This window comes from Trachypithecus francoisi, unplaced genomic scaffold, assembly GCF_009764315.1.
Source record: "Trachypithecus francoisi isolate TF-2019V2 unplaced genomic scaffold, Tfra_2.0 Lachesis_group15, whole genome shotgun sequence".
Taxonomy (NCBI): Eukaryota; Metazoa; Chordata; class Mammalia; order Primates; family Cercopithecidae; genus Trachypithecus; species Trachypithecus francoisi.
The window spans coordinates 17,126,926-17,147,653 of NW_022681460.1; the positions used below are offsets into that span (position 1 = coordinate 17,126,926).

The following is a 20,728-nucleotide window of genomic DNA, read 5'->3' on the forward strand; positions in this document are numbered from 1 at the left end:
CAGTGGAGACAAAGTGGAGGGGATGTTGGGATGCTTTGTTACGGCCTCAAGAGGGTGAAAGTCTAGGTGCCCCACTTTGCTGGTGTGAGTGACAGTAGGGCCACCTTTTGACTATGGTGTTTGAATGGATTAGAGCAGTTACCGTCTAAAAGTTTTATCTCACGCTGTGCTGACCCTTTTCTGATCCTTTGACTAGAGAGGAGTGGCTTTTGTTGCTTTTTATTTTGTTGTTTTTGTTTTGTCTGTGCCTGCTGGTGTTTGCCGGTTGCAGGCTTATTCAGCTCTAAGTCTGGTGTATGTAAAGCAAAAAGAAAACCTAGGCTACTCATCACTGTGTCACTTCTCAGGCCCCAATGTCTCTAGGCAGTCTGCCTTCTCTCTCCCTTCTGAAGTCTTATGTTTGTATTATATATAATATTCTGCATTTTTAGTTACTTAGTGGAAGGAATAAGGAAAAGTGTGTGTACTCCATCTTCCCAGAAGCTGAAGTCTAATAGCTTCTTTTTATATAACACATTTTTAGAACACAGCACATTGTATATTTCTAGAGCAGATTTCCCACAGAGCGAATTAAGAGGGTTATGGGATTTTTGTGATATGTGAACATACAGAAGAACAAGGGAGAGATAGGCTTCGCCATCATGAAAGACAGGAAGGCAGAAAGGAAACAGTTGTCTCTAAAATAATAATCTAGTCACTCTTGTGCACTAGCAGAAGAGAGCCAGTGACCTAGTATAGTGTGCAGAAGTATCTGGCTGAGACTCCAACAAAAGCTTCAATTCCTCAGCCTGTCATTCCCAGTGTTGTGCTTTTATTCTTTGAGCATAGAAGCTTTCTTTTAATACCTCAGTCAGACATGCATGAGAAGCATTACAGGGGCCTTACCATCCCACATGAGTAGATTTTTTGGTCCCCAAACCAGACTGTTTAGTTTGCTTGGCTCTGGAAAACCCAACCCTGATTCTACTTGTGGCCTAGTCTTGACATTTTTCTTGGTCTCAACAGTTTTCAACGATGTGCCATTTTGTCTTTGGCAGTTCCCTGTTATGTCTCTAACTGGAGATCAGGCAGACGAGCTCCTTTCAAGGAAAAGCAAGACCCTCTTAGTCTCCCAGGGAGGGTCTGGTGACTCCAGAAACCCTAAGCTTATGCTCTGAATTCCAGTTTTACTCGATAACTAGAAAAAAAAACTTAAGAATATAGGTACGAAGACGTCGTGGGTCACAGGCCCCGAATCTGATGAACAGTACTTAATTCCAAGTCCCCTTGTTAGTGAGGAAGAATATCAAAGGTGTCCCAGCACTCAGGGGAAGTCTTAGGAATAAAGCCAATTGGGTTCACCTTCAAGGAGGGACAGAAAACCTTGGCTGAGGAAATGAGACAGGATTGATATTGTTTTCAATAGCTCCTCTTGAAATAGAAATCTTTGGTAAGATGCGATCAGTTACCATCTCAAAGAGATCTCTGAGCTGCAACAAGAGAGCAAAGCTTTATAAAAATGGGTCATAGAATAAGCATGGAGCACCCTTTAAAACTGCAAAGAGGAGGCCGGGCACGGGGGCTCACGCCTGTAATCCCAGCACTTTGGGAGGCCGAGGTGGGCGGATCACGAGGTCAGGAGATCGAGACCATCTGGCTAACACGGTGAAACCCCGTCTCTATTAAAAATACAAAAAAAAAAAAAAAAAAAAAAATTAGCCGGGCGTGGTGGCGGGCGCCTGTAGAGCCAGGGAGGCTGAGGCAGGAGAATGGCGTGAACCTGGGGGGCGGAGCTTGCAGTGAGCCGAGATCGCGCCACTGCACTCCAACCTGGGCAGAGTGAGACCCCGTCTCAAAAAAAAAAAAGAAAACTGCAAAGAGGAACAGTGTGGAAAGGAGGTGGAGGAGAAACTGTTTAGCTCATATTTTAACCACAGTCTGCCAAATTTGTCTCCTTAAAGATCTCCTTTGGTAAGTTTGAGAAGGCAGTAAAGAGCAGGGTGCCAAGACAGGGAGCAAGTGGTGGCACACAATTGTGGTCCTAGCTACTCAGGAGGCTGAGATGGGAGGATTACTTGAGCCCAGATTGAGGCTGCAGTGAGCCAGGATCACACCACTGCCCTCCAGCCTGGGTGAGAGAGCAAGAGCCTGTCTCAAAAAATAAAGAAAGAAAGAAAGGCGGGGGCAAGGAGGGGAAAAGGAAAGTGCCTGGGATCAGACTGCTTGGCTTCCAACAGGAGTTCTGCCAACCAAGTGTCAGGGCTTCTGGATTCCTTATAACCTGCCTCTCAATCTCCTAATTCTATACTCTCTATCCAAATAGAAGTTCCATTAACTAAGAGAATAGTTGTCTGACTAAAGACTTTGGAATTAAACCTCATAAAGGATTCCTTATTTACTTAGAAATCTCTGCTAAAATAGATTATTCAACTTCTTGATTTCAAGATATTTATCTCTCTTGTTTTTCTCTGAACTTTGATCATCTTCATTTGGTCTGGAATCATGAAAATGTTTAAATCACATGACACAACATTAAGATTTTCAGAGAAAATGGAAAAAAAATCTCTTTGAAAGGCAAAGCCTCACTGCTCTCAAACAAGCTGAAATTCAATCCTTCATGTATTTAACTAAACAAGGACCTTTTCTCAGGACACAACTTGTAAATGTAGGAGATAAAATGCTTTAGAAAAGCGGATGATAGGGTTTTTTTAATTAGTAAAATTTACTTTTAGAGCAATTTTAGATTCACAGCAAAACTGGGTGGAAAGCACAGAGTTCCCATACACTCCCTTTCCCCACACACTAACAGCTCCCACATTAGCAACATCTGGCACCAGAGTGACTTCTGAATGGATACTCTCATTTGTCCCACGCTTCATACCTTTCCTCTCTGTGGGCACTGCAGTGTTCGTGGATGTTCTATTCTTGCCCCATCCATGTCAGATACCTGTATTTGGGAACTCTCAGATCTCAGGTCTGAACATCTGAGAGTCACAGTGGGAGGCCAGGGGATGGGAACCACATTTTTATTGTTTCTGTTATTTTTTAAGCTTCCAGTAACACTTTCCAGAGATCCCAAGAGATTGCCTCCACTTCGTTGGAGTCTCACAGCATCCTGACAGTCACGCGGGAGGTGATCCAGGTCATCCATGCCCCCTTCTTGTATAGATGAATGAATTGAGGCTGAAAGATGGGGAGGGGTTTGCACCAGGTCATGGAGTTGTGGAACCAGGGCTAGAACCCAGTTTTCTTTGACTGCCTGTCCAGCACCTTCTCACTGTGTCATATATCACATGAGCATAGCAGTTGAGGGCAGGAGCAAGGCTGTGCTCAGGGCTCTTCAGTTCTCCTACTCCCTCCTCTCAGCCTCCCCTGCTCTGACCATATTGGTTTTAATTTCTCAGAGGTTTGAATCTCTCAGTTCAGCCTAAAGGCTGAAGGTCAGTATCGGGTTCAGTATGGGAAGACCCTCCAGCCCTCTACGCAACCAATGGTATCCTCTGCCTCCTGCTGCCCTCTCCCTGCTAACCACTTGCTCTCCAGGGTCCCTCTCCAGCTCTTCCTACTTTGGTTCCTGGTTCAGATGGAGGGACCCAGAGCAAAAAGGGTGAGGCACTGGAGCCTATTAGCTGAGCCTCCTGAGACTCAGCTTCTGGGTCTGATTCCAATGCTCAGGTCAATAGTTTGTGGCAATTATGAGTGAAACGGAGAGTTTTTCCATCTTTATTTTGTGGGCTTTGAATGATGGTTGTATTGTTATAGATGTGCATGACTCCAGGAGAATTCTCCCAGAGTACAAGGACCCTAGCTCTGCCTGACACATGGATGTTGAGCCTCCACGTTCCCCTCCTCTCCACATTACCCAGGTGAATGCCTCAAGGCACAGTGGAATCCTAGCCTCTGAGCAAGAAATAGAAACTCTGAAGACAGTAAAGCCTGGAACTCTCCTCCGGCTTGCTTTATCAAGCACTGCACACTTGTCTGTCCCTTCAGTTTCAATTTCTTTTTCTTTTTTCCACTTATCGATTTATTATAAAGGACATTGCAGAGGATGCAGATGAAGAGACACATAGGGTGAGTTATGGGGGAAGAGATGCAGAATTTCCATGTCCTCCCTGGCATGCCACCGTCCAGGAACCTCCACATGTTCAGCTATCCAGAAGCTCACTGAACTTTCTCTTCTTGGGTTTTTATGGAAGCTTCGTGATATCAGCATTCCTTCCTCCAGAGTATAGGGTGGACCCTCTCATGAGAGGGCCTTAAGACCCATAATCAGAAAAGTGGGGGCACATTAGAGTGAAAGGAGGGCAGAAAAAGGTCAGAGGCCTGCCCCTGAAGCCTGACAAACCCAATATTATAACAAAAGATTGCAACAAGGATGATGGGAGTTGTGAGCCAGGAACTATGGATATAAACCAATACATATCATAACACCACAGCCTCCCCACGCTGATTTTTTCCCAATAATTTTTGGGGAACAGGTGGTGTTTGGTTGCATGGGAAAGTTCTTTGGTGGTGATTTCTGAAATTTTGGTGCATCCATCACCAAGCAGTGTACACTGTACCCAATGTGTAGTCTTTTATCCCTCATCCCCTCCCACCCTTCCCCTAGTGTCCAAAGTCCAATTTATCATTCTTATGCCTTTGTGTCCTCATAGATTAGTTCCCACTTATACGGGAGAACATACAATGTTTGGTTTTCCATTCCTGAGTTACTTCACTAGAATAATGGTCTCCAACTCCATCCAGGTTGCTGTGAATGCCACTATTTAGTGCCTTTTTATGGTTGAGTAGTATTCCATGGTATATATATACCACATTTTCTCTATCCATTCATTGGTTGATGGTCATTTGGGCAGGTTCCATATTTTTGCAACTGCAAATTGTGCTGTTGTAAACAGGCATGTGAAATATATATTATACACAATCATTAATCATTAATCCAGTTCATCAGATTGTATGAATGTCTCCCAGGATGAGGCCACTCAGGTTTGCAGGCTTCCTCTCAATCTTGTCAGCTTCCAAAAGCAACAGTGATCATGCGCCCTTTCAGGCATTTGGGATAATTGAACTAAGAGACAATATCGTCTCTTGCTCTGAGACTATTTTGCCTTGTTAATATAAAATTAAATTTTTCTCAGTAACCCATTTATCCATTTCTTTACTCTCAGCTACGATTTCTCCTTCTCTCCATTATTACCCAAACTTTTGCCTTTGGAGGGGACACTAGAATCACCACTGTGCTGGTCCAGATTGTAGGGAGCAATACAAATCAATCAACTAGCTCCTCCTCAGTTCATTCCCATTCGGACAGGGTAAGGTCACACAGGTGCAGAACTAGTGAACTATTTTTACCACCAGGCAATATAGCTGCATTCACTCCTAGCCCCAGTATTGCTAGAGGGAGTAAAGGCACAACCTACCCCCATTATGCCCTTAGGAATTTTGACATAAGGTTTAAAAACATAGTTACAGTTTTTTGCTTAGAAATCATCCCTGCTGTTGCAACTTGCAGTTGCAGCCCTGGTCTTAGGACCTCAGCATCAGGTAGAGGGGAAAAACTAATCTTTTTTCGAGGTGACCAGGAAGAAAGAAAAAACTGTAGTCGTTATACCAATGTACTCCTCTCTTGGCAAGAATTGCAACATCATACCAGCATCTTCCCCACCTCCTCTTCCCCAGGTCAATCAGAAAAACAGAGAAAAAAATCTTGCAGCACATTCTAGTCCCATTCATGTTGAGTGTGAGCACCCACCTGTGAAGATGTGGAAGCCAGCCCTTCATGCTTTTATTTCCCCTTTGTTTTAGACAATCAATGTTTCAATTGCCCATTCTACTTTTCTATCAAACTATTACTCCAACATGGATAACTCTCTGTTCATTGTTAGACTTTATGGGTTGTACAGTGAGTTCCTCAGTCTGAAGAAATGATGGTCAGCCATCCAAACAGCCTAGCAATATCTTCTGTTCCGGTTTATTTTTTATGGCACTCTGAGCATTTTCATCTTTCATTGAATAAGCAAAACTTACTCCAGAGGCACTGTCTATTCCTGTAAAGACCCATCTGTAGCCCCACAAGGCTACCAGACCAGTCTTAACTGCCTACTGTGTTCAGGGCCTTCCCACCAGAGAATGTGCCTCATAGCCATCAGCAGTCTCTGTCACTCTTGCTGAGAAACAGAATAGGTCTTCCTGGCATTTTGTGCCTGAGAGGGTGCAAAAGGAACATGACTAGATTCAGCCCATCTCTTCACTGCTGTAGTAACCACTCATTTCACAGACCCAGGTAGCTACCTCAAGGGAAAACATGGGGATATCTGCTTGTCGATTCTAGTCACCTTCTGAACCTGGAAGTTCATTCTTCTTATGGGCATTGATTTGTTCTACATTAGTACACCCCTCACATTTCCATAGGGCTTGTTCCATATGGGCATCCTTTTAATAGGCCAGGTTTCCATAGCCCTCTTCCATGAGTATGGCCAAGCTATTGGTAACTGCCAATGAGTCAGTAAAAACTCAAATTCGGGGGCTTTTACCACCGCTCAATTCGTCCATCACTGTTAGAAAAACAGCATGCAGTTTAGCCCACCAAGCAGATATGTTTCCACCTTTTTTGTCAAAGTAGCGACCTCTCAGACAGGATGGTGTCCATTTGCCTTTGAATTACCATCCACAAACCAAGCAACTCTTGGTTGGTCAACTGAGAGCTGTTTATTGGGCATTGTAGAATCCAGCAGTTTCTTACACAGTTTCAGAGTCAGTCCTAGGAGAAAAGAAACTCCCTGCTGCAGCGTATCTCCTCCTTGCATTCCCTAAGTAGCAAGATCCTCTACAAACCATCTCCATTTTATTATGGAACTCCTCTGGGCACTGCCATCCCCATTGGAATGTTTCTCTGACATCACTCAAGATGGCATGGGTATTTCAGGTGTCACAGGGTAGCTTCAGCTAACATTTCGTAGCGAGGCAGTAAATGCTTCTCATGTGGAAATTCTCTAGTCCAGTCTCTCAGTAGGTGTCGTTGGGAGGAGCTCAGAGGCTTTTGCCATAAGCTCCAGGAAATGCTCCACAGAAGGTTATCAAGTGGAGAATTTGTCCCTAACAGCACTCTACGTTCTGCTATGCATTGTGTGCGCTTGGACAATCTCACTGGTTCCCATTAAACAGACCTTACGGTGGCTTTTACCCAGTCCACCAGGCCAGCTGTTCTCTCAGGAAAAACCTCCTGTGTGTCTGCATCATATATTCATCTGCAATTGTTCAGTGGTGATCTGATCCCAGCCTAGCCACATGGGCTGCTTAAAGGGCAGATTTACATGCCTTCCGTTTCATGGCACCTGGTATGGGAAACATTCCCCAATCAGATACAATGTTCATTCCCACAACACAAGCAGGTAAAAGAGATGTAACCACTTCTCTTGAAGTGTATTAAAATATACCAACTTTTTTTTTTTTTTTTTGAGACGGAGTCTTGCTCTGTCACCCAGGCTGGAGTACAGTGGTGCGATCTTGGCTTACTGCAAGTTCCGCCTTCCAGGTTCATGCCATTCTCCTGCCTCAGCCTCCCGAGTAGCTGGGACTACAGGCACCCACCACCATGCCCGGCTAATTTTTTGTATTTTTAGTAGAGACAGGGTTTCACCGTATTAGCCAGGATGGTCTCGATCTCCTGACCTCATGATCCGTCCGCCTCGGCCCCGCAAAGTGCTGGAATTACAGGCTTGAGCCACCGTGCCTGGCCGACTCAAATATACCAAGTTTCATAATCCTGTCAACCCTTACATTTTTATATCCTAGTTTCAGGAACATCTCTTCTCCACCCCCAAACCAATTTACCCTCTCTTGTGCAAAAGGCTTTGAGTCTTCAGCTAAGGGGGACTCAAAGGGCTGAACCAAAGGAACCTGGCCCTTTTGTCCATCTTTCTTGATTAGTGGGCCTGACTATTGCCCTAGGCAGTTTCAAATCAGATTTTTCATTATAATCTCTGTCTTCCAGGTTTTAAAATTTCTCCAAACTGGGAGAAATACACCAAGGTGGTTTGGGGCCCTTTAAAGATGGTGGACAAGACGGGGCTCCCTTTGGTCCACCAAACTTTCAATGTGTTATAAGTCCTTTGTTCTAACCCATCAATTTCCATTTTATTCATTTCATTCCTTAATAACCATCTAGAGATCTCCATCCTGCTAAGGTGAGACCCGTGATTCTCCCTTTCTTTTTCTTCTTAGTTTTACCCCATCACTACTTTCTTTATTCAGCTTATTTCTTAATAACTGTTTAAAAATTTCCACCTTCCTGAATGAGTTTTTGACTCTCCTTTTTGCCTTTCCCAATTCTCTTGTTAATTAACTTAGTGTTTTTCTTAGCATTTGTAAGACTTGGCAAGCTGAGACAGCAAATTTGACAAGGCTTCTCGAACTTCTTGAACTTCTAGTCCTTCAATTCTGCAGGACTAACAACACATGGGATACCCATGTAGAAGGGGCCCCCTTAACCACAGCGTTAACCATGACTTGGGTAATAGACATATTCAGCAGGTGAACATTCCCATCATCATAAAGCCAGTCCCACATGGCTTGCATACAAAGCATATCAGCTACCTCATCTGGGGTGTTCTACTTGGCATTTTTAGGTGGTCTTGGATAATCCCTCCCTCAGAGTAAACAGACCTTAAGGTGGCTTTTACCCTGTCCACCAGGCTGGCTGTTCTCTCAGGAATAACCTCCTGTGTGTCTGCATCATATATTCTTCTGCAGTTGTTCAATGGTGAGCCGTGGGTCCAGCATCAACCCAAACACACTCTTCCACTCTGCAGTATTTAAAACCGAAAATATTGCCCCTACATTAGCCACTCTCATAATCCATTTTATTATAGCACAGGTTCCACAGGAAATTAATGATACCAATCTGCAAAACAATCCCTTCATACTGTGTCCTCTGGTTTCAATAGTTACTTGGTTTTGCCCTTCTCTCACATTGATTGCTCTCTTGGTAACCACAGGTCTTAGAGGTACTTTCTGTTGTTCCTGCCTAATTCTGCCCTTGGGGGGCATCTTTGAGGCTGGTGGGCTAAGCCCAGATTGAAATCCAACACAGCATTCTCTTTTAATTTCATTTTAGCTGTTATAGATAACAATAACCAAGAGATTGCAGATTTCATTTTTTCATTGTTAGTTTGCATTTCCTTATACATCTAGTGAACCAACTCCTGGGAAGTTGGACCCTCTCTCAATTCCTCTGGTAACTTTTACCTTTATCAACTGATCTCAACACATTGCAGCTTCATGCCACTGTTACTGGAAAGGGTCCTGGATCCAGACCCCAAGAGAGGGTTCTTGGATCTCACACAAGAAAGAAATCAAGGTGAATCCATAAAGTGAAAGCAAGTTTATTACAGAAGCAAAGAAATAAAAGAATGGCTACTCGATTGGCAGAACAGTGGCATGGGCTTCTCAGCTAAAGATACTTATAGTTATTTCTTGATTATATGTTAAAAAAGAGGTAGATTATTCATGAGTTTTCTGGGAAAGGAATGGGCAATCCCTGGAACTGAGGGTTTCTCCTCCTTTTCAACTATATAGGGTAACCTCCTGATGTTGCCATGGCATCTGTAAGCTGCCATGGCACTGGCGGGAGTGTCTTTGGCATGCTGTTGTATTATAACTAGTGCAAAATGGTGTAACAAGCAGTGAGGACAACCAGAGATCACTTTCATTGCTATCTTGGTTTTGGTGGGTTTTGGCTGGTTTCTTTACCACGACCTGTTTTATCAGCAAGGTCTTTGTGACCTGTATCTTGTGCTGACCTCCTGTGTCATTCTGTGACTAAGAATGCCTAACCTCCTGGGAATACAGCCCAGTAGGTCTCAGTCTTATTTTACCAGCCTCTATACAATATGAAGTTGCTGTGGTTCAAACGCCTCTGACATATTTCTCCCTTCCCTTTTACAAGGGAACCCTTCATCCTAAGAGTTCTGGAGAGATGAAGATTCGTTTTCCGTAACTTCTTCAGACTGAATGGGGCAATTATATTCCTGTCTAACTATTAGGGTCTCTTGTATTCAGGGTAGAGAGGAGATCAGTCAGAAAGCATCGGTACGTCAAGGGCCACTCATAACTCTTGAGCTCTGACAGAAAGTAATATCAGGAAAATTAATAAGTGTTTGATTTAAGAGAACATTGATTAAACTTATCCTGCATTCCTACGCATAGAGTACAATAATAATATATTCCGCAAGAGTAAAGCTAAATAAGTAATACTATCCCAAGTAAACTAAATAAGAAGGCTTTCCATGAACTGGACAATTGCTGAAACCAAGCTAATACGGAGTCACTAGATGATTCCAGTATGTGCCCAGAATTACAATACTAATCCAGATTTTTACGTTACCCATCTCTTTTGTTTCTTTTGAGCAGCAGCCAGAGATCACTTGTTGGTTCACAAGAATAAGCAGGGTTAATCTGAATTGCAGGAAAAAAAAAAAAAACAAAACTCAAAAACAACTGATGAGACTAGAATCTAATAACAGGTGTACCACAGTTTTTGAAACATAATTTTTCTCTCTCCAGTCTCCCATTTTTACTAAACACAAATCATGGTAAGATCAATATGCTTTGTTCTCACTCATAGGTGGGAATTGATCAATGAGAACACTTGGACACAGGGTGGGGAACATCACACACCGGGGCCTGTCATGGGGTGGGGAGAGAAGGAGGGATAGCATTAGGAGATATACCTAATGTAAATGATGAGTTAACGGGTGCAGCACACCAACATGGCACATGTATACATATGTAACAAACCTGCACGTTGTGCACATGAACCCTAGAACTTAAAGTATATATATATAAAAATAAAGACCGGTATGCTTTTTTATACTTGGCCTGATTATTTGTATACAGTACAGCAAGAATAATTATTTTTCACATAGGCTTTTTCAATTGACTTTGGTGGAACTCATTTCATAAGGAATCTCAGAAAATACTTTTTTTTAAAGCCAAGCCCAGCCATGGGTTTGTACCCTCAAATACGTATGAATTGGGTAACTTCCTCTCCTCTTGAGTTCCCAAGATAACCTGAGGTTCCTGGGCCTGTCAGAAAGTGACATTCTTTACCTACCACACATCAGGAACCCTGAACAGGGACTGTGTAGACAAGGTATGGGGCCAGTTTTCCCAAGGGAGTTTTATTGACTCTGGAAGTCAAGTTAGATTCCTTAAAGGAAAACACACAATTACAGTCAAAGCCTTGGAAAAATAATCAGTTTCGTCAATTGTGTCCTGTTGCAAAATAAAACATTCTTATTGTACTTATGCAAATAATTATATTTCCATAAGTTAAAGCTATTCACAAATAGTCTTCAAATTCTGGAAAAATCAGGTACAAAGAAACAAATATGCTCCAAATTTTGTTTATGTGAGTGTACTTTATTCAATTGTTAAAAGCTGCCAATAGCTCAAAAGTTCTCTTGACTCTGAAAAACAAAACCAAGGATCTACAATATTTTAAGAAAAAGCAAAAAAAAACCAAAAAACAAAAAACTTCAGTCTTCTAATTGGTTCAGTCCATGCAGTTAACTCCTGTTCTGATTGATATTCATGAACATTCCAGGTCTCCATGAAAGTCCTGAATGTTTTTCCTCTATTCTAATGTCACAATCTCCAAAATTATTAGAAACCTGCATGCAAGAGCACCTGTCAAAGTCCTATAGCTGACTATAAACTATCATTTGAAGAGAATCTAAACAAGATAATAACTGTCTGTGGATGACAAAAAGTCCTAGGACAGCCATTATTAAAACCACAACTGACTAGAAATGTTGGTTACTTCTGTGGCATAAAACAATTTTACATAACAATGATAATTATCAATAACATAGGCTAAGTCATATCAGAATTATAGGAGTTTCCCATAATTTTGGAACACATAGTGATAACATATTTATACAATACAACCCAAAGAAAGTCAAACACTGTTTCATATTTAACAATGCTTCCTGTATGATTTTTATGCCAAATAAGCCAAATGTCATTTTTAGACAGGGACCCCCTAATATCTAAACGATTAACTTAGGTCAGAAAAAGTCACAATTTATAATTTGATTTTGGAAAGTTTGTCAACTATCAAATCCTAGGTTACCATAAGTCATTAATTTAGCCAAAATGGGAGCTCTTGTTGCCCAGGCTGGAGTGCAGTGGCACGATCTCAGCTCACTGCAACCTCCGCCTCCCGGGTTCAAGCAATTCTGCTGCCTCAGCCTCCCGAGTAGCTGGGATTACAGGTGTCTGCCACCACGCCTGGCTAATTTTTGTATTTTTAGTAGAGATGGGTTTCACCATGTTGGCCAGAACTCTTGATGTCAGGTGATCTGCCTGGCTCTGCCTCCCAAAGTGCTGGGATTACAGGCCTGAGCCACTGTGCCAGGCCACAAAAATTTTTAAAAGACAAAACATTTACTCATCAATAGAGGGAAGACTTAGCTTTCCAAACAGTCTGTCATTTTCCTTTCTTTTTTTCTATAGTTTATTCAAAAGGGTAGGCAAAAAAAACTTTCATTTTTTAAAACATTACATGAAAATCTTGTTCAAGAGAGAAAGCCAAATTTACCCTTGCCTTAGTGCATTATTGATGTCAAACCTAATTCTTGATAAAACCTTATAGACAAATGTGTCCAATCTTAATCATTATGGCCATACGCTAGGATTCTTATAAATCTTTTGTAACCCTTTACAATTTTTGTGACAGAGCAGACCAGTGTTGTAAGAAAAAACCTGTTGTGCTTTTATTCCAATTTTCAATTTATGAAAAATACTAAATAATACTCCTTTAACTTTAGCTAATATGTTCATATACAGAATTTCTTTTACAAGATTAATTTTTCATTAACATTCCACAACTTGCCCAAACCTTCAGCTTTTTCCTATCTAACTTAAAACAATCATTTAACCTTTTTATCTAGGCAAAAAATCCACATTCCCATGATTTTTTATATAATCTTTAACAAAAACACATTTCACTTTCCTTACACAACGTGCATGTAAAACTGTTTTTATTTCCCAAAGATTACTTAAGTTATGTGAACTAAAAGGCATTACACTTCTTACTTTTCTGACAAAATGTTTGATTTAAGCACTTATTATTTTTAAGCCAATTAATTAGAACTCTTGTATATATAAACATCACATGCACAACACATATAAATAGAAGAAAATCCAGTAGTTGTAAGATTTTTAATTTGCCAGTTTCTTAATTGAATTACTGGCTTCAGGGTGGAATAGGAACAGGAAAAGAGGCAGTTTGTACAGCCTAATAAGCAGGCACAGCTGTAAGGCAAAACAAATACCCCAAAATTATAATCCCCCAATTATAAAAAGGGTCCCATTTTATACCAGATCCTGAATCCCCAAAAAGAGAAATGCTACGGAAAAAAGACAGTACAATGATTTTACTATGCATTTCATTGCAAAGCAATCTAAAGTCAATCATCCAATTCTGTCATTAGCCCATCCCTCATAGAAGTCTTATCCCTGGGTGTGTGGGGGCTGGGGAGACACATCTGCATACCTTCCAGGTGGCCAAGCACATACTTCTCTAACCCAAACACCAAAGAGCCAAGTATTCGCCCATAACTGCCATTAGCCTTTCCTAAAAGTATATTTCCTACCCAGTTATTATACACAAAGTAGTTTTTGATACCCCCAAGAGTTAAAACATCAGATAACACAACGCAATGCAAAACAGAACAGAGCCTAAGATTTTGGCCGGGCGCGGTGGCTCAAGCCTGTAATCCCAGCACTTTGGGAGGCCGAGACGGGCGGATCGCGAGGTCAGGAGATCGAGACCATCCTGGCTAACACAGCGAAACCCCGTCTCTACTAAATAATAGAAAAAACTAGCCGGGCGAGTTGGTGGGCGCCTGTAGTCCCAGCTACTCGGGAGGCTGAGGCAGGAGAATGGCGTAAACCCGGGAGGCGGAGCTTGCAGTGAGCTGAGATCCGGCCACTGCACTCCAGCCTGGGCGACAGAGCGAGACTCCGTGTCAAAAAAAAAAAAAAAAAAAAAAAAAAGATTTTGAGAGGGATCTATCCACTTTCAATTTCTAGGTTCTCTGAGGAAAACGGAGGTTTTTCTCAACACTGGGTCTGTGGCATCTCCTCTATTTTTCCCAAGGAGTCCCAGGCTGTCAGAACTTGAATATCCATTTTTAATCAAGCTGACTTTTCACCATAGCACTCTTTTTCTTTTTTTTAAGTCCTTTTAAATCTCTTACTACCACCTTTAGCCATGTCAAACTGCCAATATTTCTGGCTTTTGAACTTTACCAAAAATAACCTCACAGGTGAAACCCATAAGCCTTAACTATTAAGCTACAGCATTGGGAAGTTTCCATTGCACTTTCCAGAAGGAGCCTAGAGCAGCCAATTTTGAGCTTGCAAAGGCATAAACTTTGGGAATAACTATGACATGAACCCCCAAATTCCTGTTCCCTGGATGGCGGAGACCAAGAGAAAGTACCGCCACATGGTTACAAGGTCAATCAAGCTCCCAAGGACATTTTTCAACATGTGGTCTCTGAGCAAGATGAAAGAGTGGACAGTTAACCTAACAGAAAAGTTAGAAAAGAGAAAGAAGAGAAAGAGAAACACAGTTAGGAAACAGCTGTTTGGGGGTTGTCATAAGAACCAACTCAGATCGAGTATATGAAATTTCTTTAAAAACTATTTCTTGAAAGGACACAAATGTATCGCAGGTAGTACAGAGGCAACTAGAATTTAAAAATAGGGCTGGCCCTGGAAAGCTATACCATAAATCAATGAATACTGAATCAGACACAATGACGGAATAAGGGAGAAAGCCTGGATAGGAGATAGCCTGCTTGCCTCAATAGAATTCCTAAAGAAGGAATCGCAGGACAATGGTAAATTTTATCAGAACTGAAAGTTAGAGAAAGGCCGTTTTGGGAGGGAAGTGTTGACTGTGCCCTGCTGAGCTCTGCTACAGGGAGGGAGGGGTCTGACCTTTGTAGCCTAGCTGTTTAGTGCTTGTGGCAAAAATATCCACATGGGGGTGACAAAGACTCTCTGTGACCAAACAGTCAAGCTCCCCTGAGCCTTCTTTTTATCTAGGCTTTGTCCTTGAACCCTGTCTTTGGCCTGCCTAGTCCAGCTTTAGCAAGAATTCTGCTAAGTTAGTTCAGAGAGAAGCCCCCACCCTCTATATTGGATCAAGTTTCTCCTCCCTTATCTTTGACATATAAGTCCTTGAACCGGAATTCAGCAAGAATCCCATTAAGCCACTTTATAAGAATCCCCTCTATCGCTGATATCTCCTCCTAGTGATTTTTTGTCACGGACCCCCTCACCCTGCTTACTGGTTAGAAATTCCTGAATTCAAAGTTGAGCCTGATTGCTCCTCTATTGCCGTAATCTTGACACCTATTGCAATGCAAATCTGAACAAGTTTCTACACTTGCCCTGCTTCCCATTACCCCTGGGAACCCTCAGATCCTGCTCCTGCCTCTCACTCTGTATTCAGGCTCAATTTTGATGAAGTAGGCTCAATTTTGTTTTCATTTGTTTTGTTGTTTTTCAGGCAGAGTCTCGCTCCCGCTCTGTCGCCCAGGCTGGAGTATGATGGCGTGATCTCGGATCACTGCAACCTCTGCCTCCTGGGTTCAAGTGATTCTCCTGCCTCAGTTTCCTGAGTAGCTGGGATTACAGGTGCCCACCACCATGTCTGGTTAATTTTTGTATTTTTAGTAGAGATGGGGTTTTGCCATGCTGGCCAGGCTGGTCTCGAACTTCTGACCTCAGGTGATCAGCCCGTCTTGGCCTCCCAAAGTGCTGGGATTACAGGCGTGAGCCACTGCACCTGGCCAGGTTCAATCTTTATAAGCACCCTGTGATCTCTGTTTCTGAGCTTTTAAAATAATATCTTTTCCTTGTCTGACAAACATTGTTTTCTTTCTAATTAATATCTTCACCTCTCTCAGGCCCTGCTAGACTTTTAAAATCCAGGTTATATGCCCTTCTTCTGTGATTCCATGGTACCCTGCACCTCTTCTATCATTGTGCTTGTCAATCTATATAATTCATTTTGTCTGTGTAATTAACTTTCTCAAATTTTTATTATCAGATCATAAATGAGGAAGAGAAGGTAACTGTATTTATTTTTATTGTACTGTCGTCATGTTGTTTTGCATATGGAAAATGTCTAAAACATTGAGAATTACCATTGAACTTGAGATTTGGGTGGGGACACAGATTGAAACCGTATCAGACATCTATAAGGGCTTCAGTTTTATAGCTGAGATAGTTTTCCTCGTAGAGTCTCAGGCAGGGTTACTAAACGTTAAGGATAGATTGAAGTAGGTCATTGAACTGAACTACAATCTATTTTGAAGCTATCTAACTGTTTAGAATCATACTAGGTTTGCATTTCTGTTTAAATTCTGTCTTACCTAAGCAAGACAGAGCACATAATTTATAATATAAAATAAGGCAGCTCCTGACCAGCTGTTATGTATTTTTACAGAAGAGCTGGCAAACGTAAGCATAAATTGCAGTAAGATATGCAAAATAAAGACTGGATGGCAAGGGGGGGATGGGTTAGAAGTGAAATAGCCTATGAGAGACACTTCCCTAGAGATATTTCCCATCTCAGTATGTGAAATGTTTATAGATAGATCCTAGTAAGTATAATTTTCTTAATGGAACTTGGTTCTGAGATTCCATCATGCATCATTTAAAAAAATCAAAATGGAATCTTCTCAAGATTAAAACAAGTATATTAATTCAACAAGGCTTATTTCATTGTATACAAAAATATACAGTAGTTCCAGCTACTCAGAAGGCTGAAGCAGCATGATTGAGCTCAGGAGTTGGAGGCCGTAGTGCACTATGATCAGGCCTGTGAATAGACACTGCACTCCAGCTGGGCAACATGGTAAGGCCCTTTCTCTAAAAACGATATATACATATATATATGTGTGTGTGCATGTGTATATATATATCCAGGTATATATATTTGATAATCTGTTGTATTTTTACATTTTTCTTTTATTATGATTTTCTTAACTAGAGATTTTGTATTTCAAGGAAGGAATGGCATGATGAAACCAATAAGATCTGGCTCTTCTTTCTGTTTCTTGTTACCAGATCCTAAATCTTTCCCCTTATCTGGCTCAGGATTCAGGTGTACAGCAGATAATTCCATTCCCATCAAGGTATTGACTGAGATTTAAAAAAAAAAGGGGGAGGTCACCCCTGAAACCCCACCTGCCTCACATTATGAATTCCTCACTGGCAAACAATACTCCCCATTGTCTTTGCTTCATTCATAGCTCACCGTGTCAAACCTGTTAGAGCCTGGAAGCAGCTGCCCAAACTCACTTAGACTGCAGTGAGCTGAGATCTGGCCACTGCACTCCAGCCTGGGCGACAGAGCGAGACTCCGTCTCAAAAAAAAAAAAAAAAAAAGAAAGAAGAGAAACAAGAAAAAGGGTAAACTGTAGTTAGGAGGAGATTCAGTGTATCAAAGTATCATTTTATGTTTTTGAGTGTAAGAATACTCAATATTCTTATGGGCGTGAATTTACTTTATATTAAAAAATGATAAAACCTACCATGTATTAGGTACTTTACATACTACAACTTATTATACACATTCAGTTAGGTACTTTATCTACATGATAGAAGTTAATATACACATTCAGTATACACTTAATATACACAAATATACCGAGTTTGATTCCGGACCTCAGCTCTTCAACTTCAATCCATTTAAAAATGGATTCCCTCCATTTTTAAAGCCCAAGTTCTTTCCTCTAACATATGCTGCCTCAGAGAAAGCAAAGCCCCAAAGACAATCTCATTTGAGATTTTATCAGCTTGTTTATTTAGTTAAGAAAAGAAAGAGAAAAAAAGGAACGCATGTATGAAATGAGTCTGTCCAGGGTATCCAAAGATCACAAGGCGCCAGTATTTGCCACTGGAGGGGCTGTTTCTTCCTCTCCGCCTCCTTGCTTCCCTGCGCTGCACCTCTAGGTGAAACTTCAGCGTGCCGCGCGGTGGTGCAAAGATGACGGCAGTGCGCAGAGGAAGTAAATGGGGACTGCAGGAGACCAGAGACGTGAGATAGTCCTTAAAATGCATATTTAATCTGTCCTCGTCACTTTCCACAGCCACCACCCTATTCAACTACACGGTAATAACCTTGTAATTCTCCACTCTCCAATCTGCCCTCCCCAAACCCTTCTCGGTAGGCAACTCCTCAGAGGATCACAGGGTGGAGTCCTTCTCCCTTCTGAACCTTCCGTGGCTGCTCACTGCTCCGAGGACCAAGTTAAACATCCTTGAGGTTGTTTAGCTGCACGTCCTGGCCCCTACTCTGTACAGTAGCTTCTACATCTGACCGTGCATCCAGCTGTTCACCGTGCTTCAGTCACCTGGCCCTTTCCTCCTTCAGCTTCTTTACACAACTGGTCTGTTTTGGCTCCTGCTTTAATCTCAGCTTTGATGCCACATAGGCCTTTTCTAGCTGATTCCCGCCCTCACTCCCGTTACCCGCCATCTAATTAGAGCTCTCTAAATGTGCTTCAACAGCACCCTTCATGTCACTGATTGCAATTTGCATTGAATACTTGCCTGATTATTTTTAACGTCTGCAAGTGCCACATGGGTTTAGCCCTGCTCCTGACAAGCACACTGCTGAACTGAGTAACTTTTGAATGAATGAATGAGTGAAGGTCCTACTTGGCACTGTCATCATCCTATCATCAAAATATTTCGAGTCCCTCGGTGTTGCTATCCTTGGCATGCCCATCCCCGCGGGCTGGCAAAACCCTGGAGGGGGCAGCCTTCCAAGGCACCGCCGCGGACTCAGCCCCTCCAGGAAGGACTCCCCCCGCACCATGCGGCGAGGGGCGGGACCGGCGGCGAGGTGTCCTGCTGCCTAGCAGGTTCACGTGTACCGGTGCAGGTGGGGAGGAGGGGAAGGAAGGAGCGCAGCAGGGAGCGCCAGATACGTGGAGGGGAGCGCGGGCGGCGCCTGGATCGCCTCCGGCCTCGCCGTCGGTCACTGCCTGGGAGCGCGACTTCCTCCTCTGGGGGCCGACGTGCGGGGCGGGGAGGGGAGGGGCGGGGCGGGGCGGGAGACGCCCCCGCAGGGCTGGGCTCAAAGCCGCCCCAATGGGATTCGGTGCGGGGCAGCGGCTGCGCCCCGTCCCGGCGCCGCGCTCGGCCGCGGAGGAGGCGGCGCGGCCCCGGCAGCTGTGGCGCGGGGTCCGTCGAGGGGAGGCCGAGCCTGCCAAGCTGGCGCCCAGCGGGGTCATGGTGCCCGGCGCCCGCGGCGGCGGCGCGCTGGCGCGGGCTGCCGGACCGGGCCTCCTGGCCCTGCTGCTCACGGTCTGCGCCCCGCTCCGGCTGCAGGCGGAGGAGCTGGGTGAGTGGAGCGCGTCCGGCTGGCGGCGGGACCCGGGGCGCCGGGGGCCGGGCTGCGGGCTGCGGGGCGGGCCGGGCCGGGCCGGGCCTCGGAGGACGGAGCGCGGGAGGAAGTCGGGCTCGCTGCCTGCCACCCGCGGAGTCCGGCTCTGCCCGCGGGGCTGGGGGCGAAGTAGGTTACTGCATTACGTATCGCTCCCCCACCAAACTCCTTCCTTCCCCCAAACCAGAGAATCAACCTGGCGTCTGCACTTTCTCTCTTCGCCGCCCCCCAGCCCATTTCACGTAGTTTCCAGACTTCTTGACTCTGCTGGCCCCTTGAGAAGTGACCTGACCCCGAGGGTCGCCTTAGGGGACAGCCGTGTTTAGGGCGGTTTCTCTCCAGCCGCCTTTTGACAAAGCCGCTCCTCTGCCGGCGCTGGGCCCTGCACTCCCTGCCACTGCTCCTCCCGCGCGGAGTTGGAATCCTGGCGTGTGCGTTCGGGGCTCGTGCGGAATGGCCGGGGCACGTTTGCCGAGGTTGGCCTTGGACGTGGGCGAGCAGGCGGTGCTGCCACCTCCTCCCGAGTGTCCTGCTGGCGCCGCAAGTTGGAATCCGGTGGCTTCCTGTGTATCTGAGCGGGTAGACTCTCAGCCAGGCTGCTTTTTCTCTGGAGCTGGTCTTTGACTTGGAGTTAGACCTAATTAACCCACAACCGAGTTTACACTCTTGTTTGTCCAGCAGATTAAAGCAGCAACCCCCTTAACCAGCCCTGGGTGTCCCTGTTTCATTCATCCTCATTAATTAGTGTTTTTTTTTTCTTTTTTTTTTTTCATAGCAAGGGCCGGCTTTCTGCCGAGTTGTTTCAGTGTTTCCTCTCCTCCCTTGCTCCTGGCCCTATATGCCTGAGCTTATTTAATGGCTCTGAGTCTATCCGGAGTACTTTGACAGCTCCCCCAGCCACCGTGCTTTCTGGTGAAACAACAATCAAGACTAAAACCTGTGCTGGCATTTTTTTTTTTTTCACTGAACTATGCCTCCATTCTGAAACGTTGATACTCGAGATGTTGGTGGTGGTTCCTAAGTTTATGTGACATACCAGTTTGTTTAAAAAAACAAAATCCCCAAAACCCTGAATTTATTTTGTCTGGTACTGTAGCACAGTACTAGGCAGACTGTAAAATTATAACAAATACGTACGATTTTGTTAAATGCGTAGGACTTTTATAATGGATGTTTTAAATATTTTTTTTCTCAATTCACTGTTTGAAGGTGCACCTTTAATACTATATGTCTATGAGAATCATTCCAACAGTATGTTCCTGTACTAAT

The 20,728-nt window shown here is 43.7% G+C and overlaps 1 protein-coding gene across 4 annotated transcripts in view; it reads left to right on the plus strand.

The window, feature by feature from the left end:
- Positions 1 to 19,064: 19,064 nt before the first annotated feature.
- Positions 19,065 to 20,728, plus strand: part of DCBLD1 (discoidin, CUB and LCCL domain containing 1) — an 89,462-nt gene continuing 87,798 nt past the window's right edge. The window contains exon 1 of one of the 4 annotated variants that reach the window (XM_033234401.1): positions 19,065 to 19,417. In XM_033234401.1, the coding sequence (XP_033090292.1) occupies positions 19,165 to 19,417 (253 nt within the window). In that variant the 5' untranslated portion in view covers positions 19,065 to 19,164. The remainder of the gene's footprint in view (positions 19,418 to 20,728) is intronic. The other 3 variants (XM_033234400.1, XM_033234399.1, XM_033234397.1) reach the window with 3 other exon arrangements.